The sequence below is a fragment of the Capricornis sumatraensis genome, chromosome 16, assembly GCF_032405125.1.
Source record: "Capricornis sumatraensis isolate serow.1 chromosome 16, serow.2, whole genome shotgun sequence".
Lineage (NCBI taxonomy): Eukaryota > Metazoa > Chordata > Mammalia > Artiodactyla > Bovidae > Capricornis > Capricornis sumatraensis.
Window position 1 is genome coordinate 34,075,514 of NC_091084.1, and position 21,135 is coordinate 34,096,648.

General features: G+C 48.1%; 1 protein-coding gene and 1 non-coding gene across 2 annotated transcripts in view; both read left to right on the forward strand.

The window, feature by feature from the left end:
- The window catches only part of SORL1 (sortilin related receptor 1), a 164,547-nt gene that overhangs the window by 106,466 nt on the left and 36,946 nt on the right, over window positions 1-21,135 (forward strand). The window contains exons 23-30 of the mRNA XM_068989373.1: window positions 1,475-1,588; window positions 5,757-5,879; window positions 8,288-8,407; window positions 13,251-13,376; window positions 16,683-16,790; window positions 17,939-18,070; window positions 19,212-19,343; window positions 20,310-20,444. Of these exons, the coding sequence (XP_068845474.1) occupies window positions 1,475-1,588; window positions 5,757-5,879; window positions 8,288-8,407; window positions 13,251-13,376; window positions 16,683-16,790; window positions 17,939-18,070; window positions 19,212-19,343; window positions 20,310-20,444 (990 nt within the window). The remainder of the gene's footprint in view (window positions 1-1,474; window positions 1,589-5,756; window positions 5,880-8,287; window positions 8,408-13,250; window positions 13,377-16,682; window positions 16,791-17,938; window positions 18,071-19,211; window positions 19,344-20,309; window positions 20,445-21,135) is intronic.
- On the forward strand, window positions 19,861-19,932 carry TRNAG-CCC (transfer RNA glycine (anticodon CCC)). Its single transcript has one exon. It is a non-coding gene; the product is annotated as a tRNA-Gly (tRNA).

The window sequence follows — 21,135 nt, forward strand, 5'->3', positions numbered from 1 at the left end:
CTGTCAGAAAGCCTTTACTTAATCCAGACAGGAGGCCAGTCATCACGTGTTCATAAGCCAGTTGACTAAACAGTGCACTATTTTTTTTTTTTTTGGTCTGTGTGAGGAATTATGACTACTCACTTTGAAGGAGTCATGGGGTAGGAAAAAATCCTCAAAAATATGTAAAGCAATCTCCCTAATCCTCCTGGTTGTTAAATTGAACACACGTGAACATATATGACCATATATAAACTATAAACTATAGACACAGATATACTGAATATGTGTATATAAACTATATAGGTATAGGTAAACTGAACAGGTATAGATAAACTATATAGGTAGAGAAGGCAATGGCAACCCACTCCAGTGTTCTTGCCTGGAGAATCCCAGGGACAGGGGAGCCTGGTGGGCTGCCGTCTATGGGGTCGCACAGAGTCAGACACGACTGAAGCGACTTAGCAGCAGCAAACGATATAGGTATAGATATGCTGAATATGGATGTTTGGATAATGGCTACACAGGCTTCCCTTGGGGCTCAGCTGGTAAAGAATTTGCCTGCAATGCAGGAGACCTGGGTTCAATCCCTGGGTAGGGAAGATCCCCTAAGGGAAAGGCTACCCACTCCAGTATTCTGGCCTAGAGAATTCCACGGATATCCATGGGGTCGCAAAGAGTCGGACATGACTGAGCAACTTTCACTTCACTTCTCTTCTGTGGCTACACAGTCCCTTAAGGAATTCCTTGTGGAGTTAGTTTTTTTTTTTTTTTTCTTACGGCTACGGCATGTGGGGTCATAGACTGGGGATTGAACCCACACCCCCTGCAAAGTATTAACCACTGGAAGTGCAAAGTGTTAGCCACTGAATGGCCAAGAAAGCCCCTGGAATTAATATTTTATAGTGTTTATATGCAGAGAAGGCAATGACACCCCATTCCAGTACTCTTGCCTGGAAAATCCCATGGACAGAGGAGCCCAGTAGGCTGCAGTCCATGGGGTCGCTAAGGGTCAAACACGACTGAGCGACTTCACTTTCACTTTTCACTTTCATGCATTGGAGAAGGAAATGGTAACCCACTCCAGTGTTCTTGCCTGGAGAATCCCAGGGACAGGGGAGCCTGGTGGGCTGCTGTCTATGGGGTCACACAGAGTCGGACACGACTGAAGTGACTTAGCAGCAGCAGCAGTGTATATATGTCTCTACTTGCTAGATCCACCTGACACCATGACTCTCCTTTTTCATCATTGTAACCCCCTCTGCTGCTCCTAGAGGCCTCTCCTCCTTCAATTTTAATTAAAAGAGGAGAGAAGGAGGTCTCCTTGGATGCTGGTTTCCCTCTGGGCACCTGTGCAAAGCATCCCGCTTCCCCTTTGCTGTCTGAGGCATGTTATTTGAGGAAGATGAATGGCAACTCAGAATAGAAAGTCTCATGGTCCAGCAGGAAGAATGATATTGGTTTTATTTTCTCCTCTGCCTCCCTCCATGGCCAGAGGACACCTGTCTCCGCAACCAGTATCGGTGCAGCAACGGGAAGTGTATCAACAGCATCTGGTGGTGTGATTTTGACAACGACTGCGGAGACATGAGCGACGAGAGGAACTGCCGTGAGTCCCTGCTTAGCAGAGTTTTTGGGAGGATAGGCGTTTCCTGGTACAATCAGCCCCTCCTGGGCGGGGCCTGGAGCCTAGGGCCCCCATGATCAGTGATGCCCATTTACGTGCCTGGAGAAAACATACTTCCATACCCTATTACATGTGTGCACTTCCCAGGTGGCTCAGTGGCGAAGAGTCCGCCCGCCAATGCAGGAGACACGGATTTAGTGCTTGGGTTGGGAAGATCCTATGGAGGAGGAAGTGGCAACCCACTCCAGTATCCTTGCCTGGGAAATCCCATGGACAGAGGAGCCTCGCGGGCTGCAGTCCATGGGGTTGCAAAAGAGTCAGACACAAGTGAAGGACTGAGCATGCACTTGAGCACATTAGATCTATATTATTATTTAAAAGCAAAGCCATGTAAGTAAGCTAGGTACTCATTAGAAGAGATTTACAAATAAGCATTGCAGGGTTGAAACTGAGCTGGTTTGGGAGACAGGCAGTCTGGGCTCTGACTGTGGCCCTTTCCCAGAGATAGAGCTGGTGACCTGAGACAGGTGACCGGGTGATAGCCCCTGAATTTAAATTCAATGTTCAACCTTTTCAGGGATGGGGAACAAGTTTTCCCTTGTTACCTCCAATTAGGGGATGCCAGCTGCCTGCCAGGCTCAGGAGTGGTTGTTCAAGCTGAGTAGTGATGCCAGTTTTGGCCTGCGATGTGGGAGCGTTGGTTTGTGTACATTTAAGTGTCTTTGGAATATGTAATATCTAAAGTCTAATTGTTAAAGTATGTGATTCTGTTCAGCGTTTAGGACAAACAAATAACTGCTTATAGGGGATACTCTGTTTACTGCAAATTTGGCCGTCTTTCCTTCAGTTAACTTTTAGTGGCTTTGACATCATCTCCTAAGGAGGTGTTAGTCAGTAGCGTGCTGACCTATTCACTCAACAGGTGTATATTGAGGCCCCTGGTGTTCCAGGCTCTGTGTTGGGTTTGGAGATAAACTGGTGGTTAAAGTGGACACAAGAGTTTACAGTCGGAAGTGGGTGGTCAGAGAAGTAACCAACCAAGCATATGTGAGCCACGGGCCCTTTAATGGGGCAGCACCGCGAGCCTTAGTGAGTCTTAAGAATGGCACCCAGGTCAGACCTTGGGAGGGTCTTAGGAAGAGCGGGCAGAGGGGAGCCAAGCAGAGCTGCAGGGAGGAAAGTTCCAGGGAAGGCGTTTGCATGGACGAAAGCCCCGAGGTTGTTTGTGCATGGTGAGCAGTGGGGGCAAGTAGGAGGGTGAACGGGTGCATGAGACCTTTGAATTTTATGAAAAGAACAGTTTGCAACCCTTGAAATGACAGGCTTAGATTTTGCCTTTGGAAAGCTAAGACGTGGGCAGAATGGATGAGATGGAAGAAAGGCCAGAGAAGGGAAGCCAGACACCCATCTGAAGCCTTCTCTTTTAAATATTTGCCTTTGGAAATCCATAAGCTCATTTATCATTTTGTGTTGTAAGCACAGATTAATGGCTGGGTCCTGTCTCGTACCCCCTCGCCCCTGGTGGATGTCATTTTGCCAGCTATCTGCAGAGCCTGGGCCAGTTCCCATGCTGCTCCTTCCAGAAAGCCACTTTAGAAGCAGTCAACTTGTTCAGCTCACCTGGGCCTTGCAATCCCTTGAATTGCCTTTCCTAGCATGTAGGAGGTTATTACCAAACCTTCCTTAATCATTTTTCCTTGGCTTCAGAGGCCACCTTTCATCCCCAGGGAGAGGAGTATTAGATAAAAATCTAATTAATTTAGAGAGCGATAGCCTCTCTGTGTATTCTTCTTTTCTGCAAAAGGGGCATTGATCAAACCTCCTCTACTGACCAGGGTCTCAGGAAGGTGTGACATTTGTGAGGAAATAGCCAAAGCTCCTTGAAAACATTAGTTAATATTAACATCGTTAGAGCAGATGCTAGAAAGGAGTTTGTTACGGAACAGGGTGGGCAAGGAGACACGTCTTAGAATTAACACGTTGCAAGAAAATTGACCAGACGTGATGAGACATAGTGGAGGCAGAGAGCTATGAATTGAATGGCCTCATGTCTGTTGGCGAGGGGTTCCTCTTTGGGTCCCTGGGCTTTGGTTTCTACTGGATGTACATGGTGGGCTATCCTGTTGGTTCAGTGTTTCGCTAGGAAGTTTCCCTCCATCTCCTCCCCACCAGCCCCTGAGCTCGCAGGGTTCCCTGAAGAGTTTAAGCTTCTCCTAGGGCTGGATTTTGCAGCCAGCTCTGCCCTCCTCCTGGTTTGGTGCAAATGTTAGCTGTAATTGACCCTCTCAAGACCCTGAGACTTGTTGGACTCTTTGCAACCCCATGGGCTGCAGCACCCCAGGCCTTCCTGTCCTTCACTATCACCTGGAATTTGCTCAAACTCCTGTCCATTGAGTCGATGATGCCATCCAACCATCTTGTCCTCTGTCGTCCCCTTCTCCTCTTATCCTCAATCTTTCCCAGCATCAGGGTCTTTTCCAGTTAATCGCTGTTGGCATCAGGCGGCCAAAGTATTGGAGCTTCAGCTTCAGCATCAGTCCTTCCAATGAATATTCAGAGTTGATTCCCTTTAGGATGGACTAGTTTGATCTCCTTGCAGTCCAAGGGACTCTCAAGAGTCTTCCTAGCACCACAGTTTGGAAGCATCAGTTCTGCTCTGCTTTCTCATGATTCCATGTGCTCGGGTCCCGACTAGTCAGATGTGGTGGAGGTGAGGGATGCAGGGGCTGAAATGTGGAGCCTCGGAGCCAGGAGAGCGGTGCTCATCTGAGCTTTCCTGAGGGTCTCTGTCATCAAGGAAGAGGTGAGAGGAGGAGGCGAGGGGCATGCTGGTCCAGGCAGGGCTATAGGAGGGGTCAGGCCATGGCTGGGCAGCGCTGTCTGGAAGTTAAGCGAGGCCCCCCCACTCCTGTCAGCTGCCAGGGAAGAGAAGAGGTGTGGAGACAGGCAGGTATGGGAGGGATTCTGTTGGCAGAGCCCCTTTCCTCTTTGGCAGGCTCCTGCCCTGGGTGATTGTCAGGCACTGGGGGTTTTGACGTAAATCCCCTGCAGTCTCGTCATTTTTGCATTCATACCCTGCCTCCCACCATGAGCTCAATTATGGAGAAGAAATGGAGCCTCAAATAAGAGCTGCCAGGGACGTCTGATTGTGGGGTTGCCACCTGCTTCTCACTTCCTGCCACTGCCCCCCCCCACCCCCCGCCCCACTTTCTTTGCAGGATTCTGTTCTATTCCGGGGAGCAGCCTTCTTTCCTGAAGCCTTTTCTGCAGGGTTCTATGGCTTATACCTAAACCTGGATCATTTCTGTTGAGAAGAGGGAGAAATTATGTTCACGTTCTGAGCAGAAGGGCGTGAGGATGGATGGGAAGAGAAGTGGGATTTGTTTAGAGCCCATAGTATTTCATCCTAATGATGGGCACTGGTCCCAGAGTTGTTTCCTTATTGACTTTCATAATAATGCCAGGAGGGTAGGTATTGTCTCCATTTCACAGTAGCAGGAACAGAGGCCCAGAGGGGTTGGGTAGAGTGAATTGTGGGCGGTAGCATTAATCCCCATCTCTCGTCTTGTTTGTCATCACAAGCACCTGCTCACATTACCTTATCTTCCTTTTCCTGCGGAGGAAACGGAGGCTCAGGGAGGTTAAGATTAATTTCTGAAGGAAGAAATAGAGCCAAGATTTGAAACCCGTCCCACCTGACTGCAGGGCCCCTGCTTCTGCTGTAGGACTTTCCACCCTCCCTGTCGTCTGTATGGTGAGGGGCCAGCTTTGTGGGTGAAAGTGGGCTTCCTAATGGTAGTTTTCCGGATAATGGTATATCTGCTAGTTATTCTAAGACACCGTCACATCTGTGGGGATGGTCCTAGGGGCTTATCTAGCGCATCACACCCATCTCCCAGCTAGATGACGGCTTCTCACTTTCCCCAGCCCCGTTGACATCTGGAAGCCATCCATGAAAGGACAGGCCTTTATGTCCCTTGGCTGTAAATTTCAGGCTATCACGCAGTTACATTTTTCTGTACTTTGAGGTTTCAGTTCTGTTGTTGAAATTGATATTACAATGAAAACCTGCTTCCTTCACTTTCCAGTGGGATGTCTGGGGGGAGCTGATTGGATCTACTGAGCCTGTTGTCTCTCTTTCGCATCTTAGCAACCACCGTCTGTGACCTGGACACGCAGTTCCGCTGCCACGAGTCTGGGACCTGTATCCCCCTCTCCTACAAGTGTGACCTTGAGGATGACTGTGGCGACAATAGTGATGAAAGTCACTGTGGTAAGGGGGCATGACGTTCAGAAGGGGCCGCGCTCTTGCTCATGGGGAGGCTTGGAAAGGGAGGGTTTCTGAACATCACTGTGGGATTTGTAACGTCAGCTGCACGGCCAGCTCCATACACATGGTAGGAGTGATTCACTCATAAGGGGCTAGAACTTCATTCTGCAGTGCTGCTGTGCGCACGTGTGTAAGACTAGGGAAGATTCCTAAATGAATTCAGGCGTTTATTGATGGCTCTGCAGCCTTAGCCCACATTTCTGGGGGGCTGTGAGATGAGCCTCTTGTAGACCCAGAGCTATACCTTTGTGAATCCTTTTTTTTTAAACTCATGTAATTCAGGAAACCCTGTTAGAAGTCAGCAGATAGCACAAACATTATTTGAGCACCTGTTTTCTGGATGGGAATTTTTATTTAGGAAAATAGCGTGTTGGAACTGAAGCGGTGGTGGGATTCTCTGCTTCAGTCCTTTGATTTCCAGGTGAAATGACGGAGGCCTGCAGAGGTCCGGGGGCTGGTTCAGGGGGATAATGTTAGTTTGTGTCAGGAAAGGGAATTGGGATTCTTGTTGCATACTCCTCTCCTGTCGGTTGTAGGAGGCCTGTCTTAGTTGATGGGCTCTGGTTCCAAGCCCGTAGCTGCTAATCACTGTGGGAGTTAACAGAGTGCTCCAGCCTGGAGGGGGCCAGCCTGGGCCCAGACGCTGACCCCACCACTATGAAGGGCCAGCGAGACCCCGTGGGGTCCCTGTCTGTCCACAGGGGCATGTCCGGTCCAGCTGGGCCTGTGCTTCCGGATGGGGCCTGAGTCACCGCAGGCAGGGGTTTGATTCACTGGGACTGAAATAAGGGGAACCCTCAGAGCAGTTTTCTGGGGGTGGTTATATCGTTTTCCTTCATTTTTGTAAAACACAAAGTTCCAGGAAACAGTCCTTGGGGTTCACACTCTTCCCCTTCATCCTTCCCTTGTCCCGTCTGCACTCAGAGGGCCCAGCTGTGTGGCCGGCTTTGCTCTCTCAAGGAGGAATCAGCACGTGGTCACGCATTTATCAGGTGTCCTCTCAGCCCGTCACTGGACACACATTTGACCATTAAACAGTGTCTGTCCCTCAGAGTCTCTGCTTGTGGCCTATTCAGGCTGGTGCATCCTGAATCCACCTTGGGGTCTCAGGTGGTCCCCTCCTCAGATCCAGGTCCTCTCTGAGAGTCTCCAGACTGTGTCCCCGTGACTATCTGCTTCCCCAGTTCACCATCAGCCTCTCTCCCTGAGGCCGCCACCCTGGGACCCCAGTCGTCTTGGCTACTCCTGTTTTCCTGGACTCTTTACAGTTCCATGGGAAAGTCCTGTGTTGCTGCTGTCCCCAGGGTCTACATCAGATTCTGCCAGTAGAGCTGCCTTTCCTGTCTTGGGCAGGCTGCCCAGATTCATTTGCCTCCAGCCTCCACCCTTCCTGAGACAGCCCACCGGCCAGCATCCCTGGAGCTCAGCTCATGGACAGTCCCCAGCCTCTCCATTCAGAGAACTCAGCACTGGTCTTAATTTTCCTGACCTGAGCACCTCACACGGATCTACACTTTTGAGGTTCTCATCACTCCTTTTCTGAAACCACAGACTCTGTCTCTAGAAGTCTTCTGAAATTGTGGCTTTCTGGGCAACCAGAGCATTGCTTCCCCAACCTTCTGCCCATCAAGGGAAGCATAGAAAATATTTGTAAAGTGTACCGAGATAAATGGACAATACCTTTGTGGCCTAGAGGCCTTGAGTGTGAGGTGTCAGGATCTCAGCACACCTGTGCCCCATTCACAGTGCACTACCGTTGTCCCTGGGTATCCACAGGGCATCAGTGCCAGGACCCACCACAGGTTCCGAAACCCATGGGTGCTCAAGGCCCTCCATGTCCACGGATTCTGCGTCCGCAGATTCACCCAGCCATGGATCATAAACGTAGTACCCAATGCTGTTGTTTATTGTTTAGTCACTAGATCGAGTCTGACTCTTTGTGGCCCCATGGACTGTACCTGCCAGGCTTCTCTGTCCATGGGATTTTCCTGGCAAGAATACTGGAGTGGGTTGCCATTTCCTACTCCAGGGCATCTTCCCAATCCAGGGACTGAACGTGAGTTTCCTGTTGGGCAGGCAGATGCTTTGTCACTCAGCTACCTGGGAAATACATGGTGCATGGTTCGTTTAATCCATGGATGCAGAACCTACAGGTCCAGAGGGCCAACTCTACTTGGGCACCATTCCTCATGATTTTCCATCCCTGGTTTAAGTCTTCCTCCGTGCATTCTGGATCATCAGGGATGATGGGGATATCGGGTGCATCTCTAACTACCAGGAGCCCTGACGTCAGAGACAGAATACTGAGCAAGCTTTTGCGCTCACACCCTTGTCTGTGGTCTCACCTGCAGAAATGCACCAGTGTCGGAGTGACGAATACAGCTGCAGCTCTGGCATGTGCATCCGCTCCTCCTGGGTGTGCGATGGGGACAACGACTGCAGGGACTGGTCTGATGAAGCCAACTGTACTGGTCAGTATTTCCTGGACTCCCTGAGCTGCACTTAACCTGTTCATATAGTGGGCAGCATTACCGCCCTACATGATCACAGAATCAAGTCTCTAAGAAATGGACCTTAGAAACGAAGAGCTGGTCTGTGATCACCTTGTGCCAAAATGTTACCAGCTCTTTGCTTCCTTCATTGAGAAAGTCTTGCTATGGAAGAATATTCACTGAGCAATGTCATGAGTGATACAGTTGTTTTACATTTTGGCTCAAGTTTATTTTCCTAGGAACAGTAGCAAAGAGTTTACAGACTGGCCCCTGGTCTGGGGACCATACGTTGAGGAGCAGTGAACTAGCTCATGTTTTAGGAATGGAGCATCAAGATGCTCCCTAAGCAGTGAAAACTTAAATTGTGCTTGCACCTGTTTGGGGCAAGATTTCATTAAAGATAAAGTTGGAAACAGCAGGAGACTCTGAGAAGAAGGCTGAGTGGTCTGAGATTCTAATTATTCTGCTGGTGTTAGGTTCACTCATGTTCACGCCACTATTTTTTGTGAACGAATGAATGAATGAACAAACAAGGGCATGTACATTATGATGGAATCGGGGAGAGCAAGGAGTTGGGGCAGTTGTAGAGGCGGGAAAACAAATCCTACTAGCTGATGAGTAAATTTTCTCTGCACTCTCCTTTAGAAATTGTTGCTCAAGTCTACCTTAAATCCCACCAGTGATGGGGATAACGATATTTCCTTTCACCCTTTTGTGGCAAGTGAGGGCAGATCTGGTATTTCAGGCTTCCTTTTGCCATCTATTGTTAATGGAGCTTCACGCTTGCAAATTAAATCACTTTTCATTCCTTTTTTTTTTTTTTTTTCTTAGAGATTTGTTGTTGTTGTGGACCTTTTTTAAAAGTCTTTATTAAATCTGCTACAACACTGCTTCTGTCCCATGTTTTGGTTTTTTGGCCACATGGGATCAAACCTGCACCTACTGTATTGTAAGGCAAAGTCCTAATCACTGGCCCACCAGGGAAGCGCCTCATTCCCATATCTTAATTGTCCTTACCCCAGCAGTATCCTGGCAGTTCCTACACTGTCCGGCAGCCGGGGGTCTCAGAGCATGCTTCCTAATTTCTAAAAGCAAAAAAGAAAAAAGTAAATCTGCTATTATATCCCAGTCTTGTGGTCTGCTTTGGTTTAGATTTGGTTTGTGAAGGACAGAAATGATCTTTTACTCCTTTCAGTTCAGTTCAGTTCAGTCGCTCAGTCATGTCTGACTCTTTGTGACCCCATGAATCGCAGCATGCCAGGCCTCCCTGTCCATCACCATCTCCCGGAGTTCACTCAGACTCACGTCCATCGAGTCCGTGATGCCATCCAGCCATCTCATCCTTGGTCGTCCCCTTCTCCTCCTGCCCCCAATCCCTCCCAGCGTCAGAGTCTTTTCCAATGAGTCAGCTCTTCTCATGAGGTGTCCAAAGTACTGGAGTTTCAGCTTTAGCATCATTCCTTCCAAAGAAATCCCAGGGTTGATCTCCTTCAGAATGGACTGGTTGGATCTCCTTGCAGTCCAAGGGACTCTCAAGAGTCTTTTTCAAAAGCATCAATTCTTTGGCACTCAGCCTTCTTCACAGTATTGACAAACTCAGTATATATTTAGTATTTTAAAACACACGGACTTCCCTGGAGGTTGGTCCAGCGGTGGAGACTCCACCTTTCCAATGCAGGGAGCTTGGACTCAAATCCCTAGTTGGGGAACTAGGAACCCACGTGCTGCATGGTATGGCCCCCATCATCCCCCCCCCAAATAAAACCGTGAAATACTTCATAGTTTAATTTTACATTTAAAAATCAGGCATCGTGATTATCGTTTAGTGACCAGACTTCTGTATAGGTGCCTACCCGTCGGTCACTTCCCCTTCCTGTGTTTACTGCTTCCTTCCTGTGTTCATCCTTCAGCGTTTCGTAGCCGAGTCTGTGAGTCGTAAACTTAAAAGTTTTGTTCCTATAACCATGTCTTTGTTTCGTTCTCAACACTGAAATTGATGCATCTGGTTTTCTAGATTTGTAGTAATTTCCCCTAAGTATTTTGGTGGAATCATTCCATTTCTTTCTGGCCTCTTTTGTGCTGATTTCAATTCTCCTGCCAGATTATCTGTTCCAGTAATAACGGACGTTCTTTTCTCTCTAGTTGCCTTTAGGTTTTTTTATATTTTGTTTGCTGCTCAGTTTCACCTACCTAGGCGTGAAATTATTTTTATTTTTCCTGTTTGTCGTCCTTCTAAAATCTGAGGATTTATGTTTTTCATCAGTTCTAGAAAGCTGCAGCCAACTGTCTTTTCTGCTGTGTCTGTTTGCTACTTTGTCTTGTCTTGTTAGCAGCAGCTATCAGCCATTCGCTGGACTTTCTCATCCTGATATTTATGCCTTTGGTTTTTAGATTTTCTGTCTCCTTATGACTGTGAGTTACTTCCTCAGATTTCTCTTCCTGTTCAACAGTCCTCTTTTCAGCTGAATCTAATCTCCTATTTCACACATCCACTGAGCTGTTTTTATTTCCATGACTCTATTTTTTATATCTAGAATTTCTAATTGGTTCTTTTTCAGATTTGCCTTTTAGTTTTTACTGTCCTTTATGCTTTATGTTATTTTTTACATTATTAATCATTCAGGTTGTGTTGATACTAACATTTTTTTTCCTCCTTCATTTTGTAAGAGTCCAGTGTTTTATAATAAGGCAGTGCTTGTCACAGTAATTAATTCATCTCTTCTGCCCCGCTTTTATTCGCCTACTGTTTTTGATCAGGGGGTCACAGAGGGTCTTGCTGAGTCAGGAGAGATGTGTTCATGTCAGAGTAAGCCAGAGGATAATGGCCTTTATTAGAAACTCTGATATTCTAATTTCATGATCATTTGCCCCAGTAGCCCTTCTGTTCTTAGGGTAATGATGGACCCTGCTATGCAAAGGATTCTTTTTTATCTGCCTCAAATTCTTTAGTCTATTTTAAAATCCATCTCTTTCATCCTTACAGTTAAGTATTATCAATTGAACATAGATCATTCATCAGACACTCAGTGTCAGAGAGCTAGTAAGTTACTCAGAAGACAGAAAAAGAGACTGTTAAGCATTCCAGCCCTTCCTGGCCATTTGAATGAAATTGTGTAAATTAATTAGTCTTTCTCAGCTCAGCATCAGTGATAGAATCTGGAGATGTCAAACATGCCCTTCAGCGTTGTCTACTTGGAAACTCCATTAGCACTCAGAAATTGTTTTCAGTTGAAATCCATAGGCTGAATAATAGTGAGTATTTCAGTGTGGCAGTGGTTTAGGTGACAGTATCTTTTATGATAGCGAGCAAGGCTTTGGTGAGGAATTTTTTAAAGGGCTATCAGATTTGTAAAATCAATAAATCAGAAGTATTCCAGGCAATGGCTGTTACTGGGGCAAAGCTCATCTAACATGCAGGGTCACATTTATTTTTCTTATCAGAGATAAGTATATTTTAAAAAGATATTCAATGGATCCTGACTGCCAATATTGTAAAATACTGAAACTTCCAGTAGATGTATTTGCATGTGACTGGACATAGCATTGGTCTTTGAGAAGCCAACAGATGATGGACCACCTTTTGTTGTAAAGTAGTTTGAAAAATCAGGGGCTTTATATTTCAGACTATTGCCCAAAATAGCCTCAAATGCAGTAGCAATTCTAGAGGGCATTGGAAGCCCATTTTCCCAACCCTTGAGTCACTATTACCAACCATCTCAGCTGAATAGGTAACTGTGGTTTGCACTCAACAGCCCACTTTTGTTTGCTTTGCCTGCTCCTGTCACAAGGACACCCTGTCCACTCGGTTCAACCAAGAGAGCCCGTCTGTCTTGGTTATGTTATTTCATGCTGGTTGCAAACAAGGCCAGCCCTGGCTTGCATTCAGCAGTGAACAGACACAAATTGCTCTCTGCATCAGAGGAGGGAAGGGAAATCTGATGGAGAAGGCGGCCAGTAGTGTTGCTTGGGTTGCAGGCAGATATTATGCATCTGAAATAGTCTCTGACTGAAGTTTTGACATTTTCTAAATGACTTTCAGGTGGCCTCAGCCTGTGTATGCAAATGAGCCTGTTCAGTTATAACAGTGACTGGTTCCCTGGCACTTTAATTTTTTTGTCTTTTAATGGTTGTAGAGGATGCCGTGTCGTATTAGCTGGTAGACGTCACTCTTGGCTATCCAGAAAGTTAAGGAATTCTAGGTTTCTGGGCCTGCTTTCTTTGTGATTTTAGATGCATCTTTGGACAGGAGGTTTTCCACTTATGAAACTGGGCAGTTCATTTAGAATTATAAAATCAGGCCCTTTCACAGCTTACAGGGCTCCTTAGATATCAATACAGAGGATGACATCAAGGTCCCTACAGTGTCGGGAGCAGGTCTAGGACCCAGAGCCCCGAGCACCCTCTTCCTGTTCTTGTTCAGCAGAGTCTGGAGGAGTGAGAAGATTAAGTACCCAAGTGGACTGGAGGAAGCACAGGCTTTGGACTTGGACAGCCCTGGTGCTATTACTTCATTACCTTTGTTACTCTCGGGCACCTTCTGAGAGTCCTAAACCTTGTTCTCATCTATAAGTGGGGAGTAGTCCTGACCTCTTAGGTTGCTGTGAAAGTGACCGAGTTTTTAACATGTACATCTGTGCTTGTGTAACACTGATGAACCCCGAGGCTCGAGCTGATGCCCCTTCAGGAGGCTGCATTCTGCCTTTAGGGTAGTACCCCGTCATACCTGTTAGAATGCGCCTCCTTTGCAGTCGTCTGCTGAGGGTGATGGGGCTGCGAAGGTGAAGGAGGCCTTGACCATTTTTCTCTCCTGTTTCGTTGGCAGCCATCTATCACACCTGTGAGGCCTCCAACTTCCAGTGTCGAAACGGGCACTGCATCCCCCAGCGCTGGGCATGTGATGGTGACATGGATTGTCAGGACGGCTCTGACGAGGATCCGGTCAACTGTGGTGAGTGCAGGCGCTTTGGCCCCAACCCGCACGTCTCCCATGTCTGCTGTTCAGGAGGAGGGGCAACGGATGGACCAGGAGACGGACCAGAGTCCCCACTGTGCCTGGTGCACGCTAGTGAGCTCGCCCTTGCTGTGTGGCACTGCTGTTCGACGTGTAGGCCTGGGCTATGTGATTCTAATTATTTATTATTATTGTTTATTTATTTACTTTTGGCTGCACTGGGTCTTCGATTGCTTTGCACAGCCTTTCTCTGGTTGCGGCGAGCAGGGGCTGCTCTTTATTGTGGTGCATGGGTGTCTCATTGCAATGGCTTCTTTTGTTTTCTAGGGCACAGGCTTTAGGTGTGTGGGTTTCCATAGTTGCTGCCCATGGCCTTTAGTAGTTGTGGCGCACACAGGCGTAGTCGTCCTGAGGAATCTTCCCGGACCAGAGATTGGACCCGTGTCCCCTGCATTGGCAGGTGGATTCTTTATCCCTGAGCCATCAGCAAGTCCTGTAATTTTAATTCTTGGGCAAGCAGGTTGCCTCCATAAAAACAAGAAAAGAAATGGGAAACCCACTAACCCACCCGGAACACTTAAGTAGGGTCACATTACCAGTGTTCTGCCAGAAATTAGCCAACAGTTTCTGTATAGATGGCATACTTTACGGCTGAGAGGTTGCTGTGATGGTCCCTTGGGAAAATGGAAACCCATACTCATAAGCCAGAACTTTTTCAGTGTAGTCGATTTAAAGAAGGATTCTGAGATAGTTAATGGAAATTAAGCAGAAAATAGCTGCCGCACAAACATAATGTATAAAATGCTTTTTCACACCAAATTAAATACATATTTTACATTGGCGTGTAGCTGACTTACAGTGTTGTGTTAGATTGAGCTGTACAGCAGAGTGGTTCTGTTTTGTCATCATTTAGTCACTGAGTCGTGTCCAGCTCTTTTCAGCTCCGTGGACTGTAGCCCATCAGGCTCCTCTGTTCATGGGATTTTCCAGGCAAGAACACTGGAGTGGGCTGCCATTCTCTAGGAGTTCTTCCCAACCCAGGGATCGAACCCATGTCTCCTGCTTGGAAGGTGGATTCTTTATCACTGAGCCACCAGGGAAGCTTGATTCGGTGATACATATACACGTATGCATTCTTTTTCAGATTCTTTCTCCAAACTGGTTATTCCAGAATTTTGAGTATAATTTCTTGTGCTATACAGTAGGTCCTTTTTAGTTATCTGTTTTATATACAGTAGTGTGTACATGTTAATCCTATGCTTCCTTGGTGGCTCAGCAGTAAAAAACCCACCTACCAACCAGGAGATGTGGGTTCGATCCCTGGGTCACAAAGAACCCCTGGAGAAGGAATGGCAACCCATACCAGTATCCTTGCCTGGAAAATTCCATAGGTAGAGGAGCCTGACAGGCTACGTCAATGGGTCCACAGAGTCGGACACGACTAAGTGACTGAGCACATTTATTCATTAGGAGCCTTATGCCAGAAACCAAGGGCAGAGGCCAATATCCATATTTCCTATTGTTCCACACTCACATCCCTAGTTTTCGTGGAACTGCAGTCGCTGTCTGCATGCTGCTGTGTGTTCTGCTCTTTTCATGGCACGGTGTTAAAGTTGTTTCCATATATCTGTATTTTTCTGTGGTTAGCATTTTCATGGCAGATGCCCATCCTCTTTGTATTATTGCTGTGACGTAGTTTACTTAGTCGCTCCCTGGTGGGGTAATGTCCATTTTGCCTGTCATGTGTCATAAAAACTGTTCGTGTTCTTGGAAATGAAGGCTTAGATTTCCCTTGAGATGCTACTTCCTGGGGTATATCCCTCCATATGGAAGTGCTGGGTTACAGGTTCCGATCCATTTCCATGATTCTCATTGTTTCCAGGTTTTATTTCCAAGTGATTATACCAAAAGGATCTCCATTAGTAACATTGGATGTTTCCCTAAGCCTCTCTTGATTTTTATCTTTTTGACTTGAGTGAGTGATAACTTGTCTTGTACAATTTAAATTGTATACTTTTGAAAAACCTTCTTATGCTGAAATCTGTTTCCCCATCTCGTGGTACTCCTTCACTGTTTCTGTTTTGATGTCCTTTGAACAATGTCCTGGGGATGATGACTTTTTACAGGATTAAAACACATTTCCTTGCCTTATCCCTGATCCTCCTGAAAGTATTCTGCCAAGAGTTGGGTTTACAACTGACCTACTAGAAGTGATTCTTAAGCCAAATGTCTGGCAGTTGCTTTCTGTTCAGGAGAATGGATGACCTAGTACTAAAAGTTCTACACCAACTGCAAAACCTAAGACTGTTAACATTTAGGGGACTTTGGTGTAGAATTCCTGAAGAAATAAAATGGTGAGTGATGTAAGAGAGCTTAAAAACCCCAGGGTCTATAAAATCAGGGTTCATGTCCTCTTTGTTTCCATCTAATTGGTGCTTTCATTTTACTTTTTGTAAAAAAAAAAATGTTTTGAGTAGGTAGCACATTCACATGATTCACAATGGAAAAGTATAAGGAGATTAAACAGTAAATGTTTTTCTCCCATCTGCCAGTTTCCCCGCTTTGCTGTGTATCCTTTCAGAATATTTTTGTGCATACATGCAAATTTAAATTTATGACATGTACTTGTCCTATTTTTACACATGTAGCATGCCATGCTGGAGAAGGCGATGGCACCCCACTCCAGTCCTCTTGCCTGGAAAATCCACGGTCGGAGGAGCCTGGTAGGCTGCAGTCCATGGGGTCGCTAAGAGTTGGACACGACTGAGTGACTTCACTTTCACTTTTCTTTTTCATGCATTGGAGAAGGAAATGGCAACCCACTCCAGTGTTCTTGCCTGGAGAATCGCAGGGACGGGGGAGCCTGGTGGGCTGCCGTCTATGGGGTCGCACAGAGTCGGACACAACTGAAGCGACTTAGCAGCAGCAGCAGCATGCTGTGCACATTTTTGTTACCTTGGTTTTTCAGATAACTGTCTGTCTAGGACATGTGTTCATCGAGCGCTTCTTCAGTCTCTCTGTACCAGTCTGGTGTTCCTGTGTGCAGTAGCATTTCACAGTCCCCTGCGGATGGATCCGTAGGTGGCTTTCAGTCTATTACAAACAGTGCTGCAGTGAATAAGCTGGTTCCTCTGTTATTTTTCACTCGTGGATAGATTATATTCTTGGGTCAGAGTATGTGTGTATCTGTAATTGTGATAGCCCTCCATAGGGAGACACACATGTGGGTATAAATATCTGCGCCGCGGTGATGTGACTGTCTGCCTGTCTCCTCATTCTGCTGCTCCTTGAACTGCTTTCCAGAGAAGAAGTGCAACGGGTTCCGCTGCCCGAACGGCACCTGCATCCCATCCAGCAAACACTGTGACGGTCTGCACGACTGCTCGGATGGCTCGGACGAACAGCACTGCGGTGAGTCCTCACGTTGGGCTAAATCCTCTCCTCCCCTGGTACCTGCCTGCGTCAGGTCCTGCCAGGACCCTGAGATGGGTGGAGGCAGAGAGGCGTGGCTTGGGTGAAGGAGAGGAAGCAGGGGGCCGTGGAGGGTGACCGTGGAATTAGGTCAGGGTCCACGATCATCGCTGTTCAGCTGCAGTATGTCGTGCGAATGGACCAGTGATCTGGAATTGGACACTTATTTCTCCTCCTTCATTGGTTTTGCTAGTTGCTGATTATCACTCGGCTAACAGTTTTAGGCACGGTGACTTTGTATGCCGTGTTTTCTTTGGACCCAGAAAGGTAGTCTGGGGTCAGTGGTGCTCATCCTTGGGGAAAGCAAGCTGGAGATCCAAGGATGAGTTAGTGTGGCAATTCAGGCGTAAAGGCCACCTTCTTCCCATGTCCTCACGTGGCCTCTTTGCCTGCATGTCTGGTGCTGCTTAGAAGGACACTGCTCCTATAGATCCTTTTAACCTTAGCTACCTCCCTTAACCTGGATTTCCTCTTTAAAGCTCTATCAGGGAACTTCCTTGGAAATCCAGTGGTGAAGACTCTGCTGCCAATGCGAGAGGCATAGGTTCAGTCCCTGGTTGGGGAACTAAGATCCGACATGGCATGTGACACAGCCAAAAAAAAATTAATTAAAAAAAGTACTGCCCTTTCTCCAGATCCAGTCACGTTGGAGATTAGGGCTTCAACATATAAATTGGTGGCAGGTACAGTTCAGTGGGTAACATCGATCCTTCATAGAAGGGGATTGCCAGGCCCCATATTCGAGAGTTGGTGTTATGTCGATAGTGGTTAAGATCATGGCCTGTGATGTCAGGCAGCTCTGGGTTTCAGTTTTGGCTCCACCCTCATCAGTCGTGTGCTCTTGGCAAAATACATAATGTTGCCGTCCCCTGTGCTTCATTTGGGAAACAGGACAGTAAAACCTGTCATCATGTTGTGCTGGGAGCTTAATGAGGTCCTGAAGCTCAGGGTTTGCTCAAAGCTTGTGGTTGGTGGTGGTGCCCATTACCTCCTGAATTGTGCGTCCGGTCAGAGCATGTCCTGCCGTGGCCCACGAGGTCCCCAGCTCCAGGGGCTCACGGCCCCTTCCCCTCGCTGGTCCCTTTCAGAGCCCCTGTGTACTCGCTTCATGGACTTCGTGTGTAAGAACCGCCAGCAGTGCCTCTTCCAGTCCATGGTCTGTGACGGCATCATCCAGTGCCGGGACGGCTCTGACGAGGACCCGGAGTTCGCAGGATGCTGTGAGTCGGGGGCGCTGGAGAGACTCGGGGCGGGCCACCCTGGGCATGTGCCTCCATCCAGTTTTCAGGTCTCCACTGAGGGTCCAGACTTGGTTTTCAATGAAAGGCTCACCTTGGTTGCTTTGGAAGCCTGCTTGTTAGTTTTTGGTGCACAGCTCAAGGCGGGGATCAAGGTTGACAGCGGTCTTGGCCCACGTGTCACCTCCTTCCACAGCCTTTCTTGTGCCCCCGGAGTGGCCCCCTCACCTTGCCGCAGTGTCTGTACCCCACTCACCTCCACTCTGCACACTGCAGTTATTTTGTGGCCTGCCCCCACCCCCCCCCACCAGCTAGCCTCCTCTGTGTGTGCCCGAGAGCAGGTCCTTGTCTCGTTCACGGCTACAGCCCTGTCCCCAAGACTGCCCTGCCTGCATGATAGTGGGGACTTGCATCAGTCTTCTCAGTCTCCCCAGACAAAGGACCACAGCCTAGGGGGTTAATCACAGTTCTGGGGGCTGCAGATCAGAGGTTAAGGTGTCGGCAGGGTTGGTTTCCTCTGAGGCGCCTCTCCTTGGCTTGTAAATGGCCATCCTCTGTCTTCACTTACTCTGTTTATGAGAACACCAGTCCTGTTAGATTAGGGCTCCATCCTAATGTAATGACCTCACGTTAGCTTAATTACCCCTTTAAAGACGTTATCTGCAGATGTTGTTGCAGTCTGAGTTGCTGGGGACCAGGAGAGGGTGATGGCACCCGACTCTGGTATTCTTGCCTGGAAAATCCCATGGATGGAGGAGGCTGGTGGGCTGCAGTCCATGGGGTTGCAAAGAGTTGGGCATGACTAAGCGACTTCCCTTTCACTTTTCACTTTGATGCATTGGAGAGGGAAATGGCAACCCACTCCAGTGTTCTTGCTTAGAGAATCCCAGGGACAGGGAGCCTGGTGGGCTGCCATCTATGGGGTCACACAGAGTCGGACACGACTGAAGTGACTTAGTAGCAGCAGCAGTAGGCCTTTGACTTGCTTTCGAGGAATCCTCCAGCCGGGCCATCTCTTGGTGGAGGCCCTTTGTTCTTGCCTCTTATTTCCAAACAACAGTGCCATGTTGAGCTCTCCAGTGTGGAAGTAATCTGGACTTATGTATGTTGATTCCTTCCCTAGCCCGAGACCCCGAGTTCCACAAGGTGTGTGACGAGTTCAGCTTCCAGTGTCAGAACGGAGTGTGCATCAGTTTGATCTGGAAGTGTGATGGGATGGATGACTGCGGTGATGACTCCGACGAAGCCAACTGTGGTAAGGAGACCTCAGCTCTGCCCCCAGGCATCCCAGGCTCCAGGTCACACAATGCTTGGCTTTGCCTTCTCCCTCTTCAGCCATAATTCCTTCCAGGTCTTGAATCTGCATGTAACAAATTGAGTCTTAAAGTGAGAACCTACCCCCTAGCAGAGATCGGTTGGTTGGTTTAGTCACTGAGTCATGCCCAACTCTTAGCAACCCTGTGGACTGTAGCCCACCAGCCTCCTCTGTCCGTGGGATATTCTGGGCAAGAATACTGGAGTGGGTTGCCATTTCCTTCTCTACCAGCAGAGGTTAGGGTGTATTTATTCTCTTTCTCCAGTTGGGAAGTTGACATTGTGTATAAGGAACATGGTAGAGTAGTTATGGTAAATATTTTAGAGTATATTTCCCCCACCCCCTACATGTTACAGATGTCACAGCATGATGGAATCATTGTTACTGTTGGGTTATCATCAACAGTTAGGTCATTCCTTCAGTAGACTATCAAAATTCAAACTTGGGTATCAGGACTTCCCTGGTGGTCCAGTGGCTAAGACTCTGTGCTCCCAACGCAGGGGTCCAGGTTCCATCCCTGGTCAGGGAACGAGGTCCCACATGCCTCAACTAAGAGTTTGCATAAGATTAGAACTATAAGATCCCATGTGCTGCAACTAAGACCTGGTGCAGACACATAAATAAGTAAAATAATAAAAGGATAAATATAAAAAAACCCACTCGGGTGTCATTGGCAAGATGTAGAAGCATAGGAGAATATGACCTCGGGTCCAGGGAGGCAAGGTTTTGTCCAGTTTGTGGATATGCTCTTGGTCTCCCTCCAATCCGGGAAGCTGCCTCATCCTTCTCTGGGGGGTGGGGGGTCACGCGGGCTGCGCTGGGGCCTGGGTGAGGAGCCTGTGGGTCCTTGGAGGCCTCTGTTCACGCCGTGCAGGCCATAAACTGACCCTGCGGTTCATCCCCCAGAAAACCCCACCGAGGCCCCCAGCTGCTCCCGCTACTTCCAGTTCCAGTGCGAGAACGGGCACTGCATCCCCAACAGGTGGAAGTGCGACCGGGAAAACGACTGCGGGGACTGGTCTGACGAGAAGGACTGCGGAGGTGAGGGTCGGGGGCCGCCCAGGCCGCATGGAGCTCGCCTGTCTCTTCAGCGTCTGGCTTAGGCAGTGATTTTGGGTGGGGGGGTTGGGCGGGTAACTGAGTTGTGTTCTCTCCCCCTCCCATGATGAAATCGACACAGTTGGCCTCTCCTGTTCCCAGGGTTATTCTTTCCAGGGCACAGTGGGAACTTGAGAGACTGGTCCCACGAGTATGGGCTGCAGACCCACAGCTGCTTGTTAGAACAGCAGCCCCTGACCCCACCCGAGGCCTCCCTCCTGCAATGTGTCCCGCATTGTAACAGGCGCTCTGGGTGACGCCTGGGCCATGATGCATACATGTGTACGTGATACACGCCGAGGGGCCACCGGAGTGCACACAGGACCGTCCCTTTCCTTTTTGGTGTTCTTGTCCCTGAGCTGCTCTTGAGGTGGTTGGGGTTGAGTGAACCAGAACTGGTTTAACCTGGATAGGAATTAATTCTCCCATCTGCCCTGTGCCTTCCGAGTCCCCTTCCTTCCACCAGCCTGCACAAGGCCCTGCAAAAGCAAACGCATCTGAATAGTAGCCCAAGGCAAATATAATAGGTAAGGTGAATCCACTCCATGGAAGGGAAGGGAACACAGTGTGTCCTGACACCCCTCCATACGCGATTTTTAGATGAGCCACAGCTCAGAACAGTCCTGGCACACAG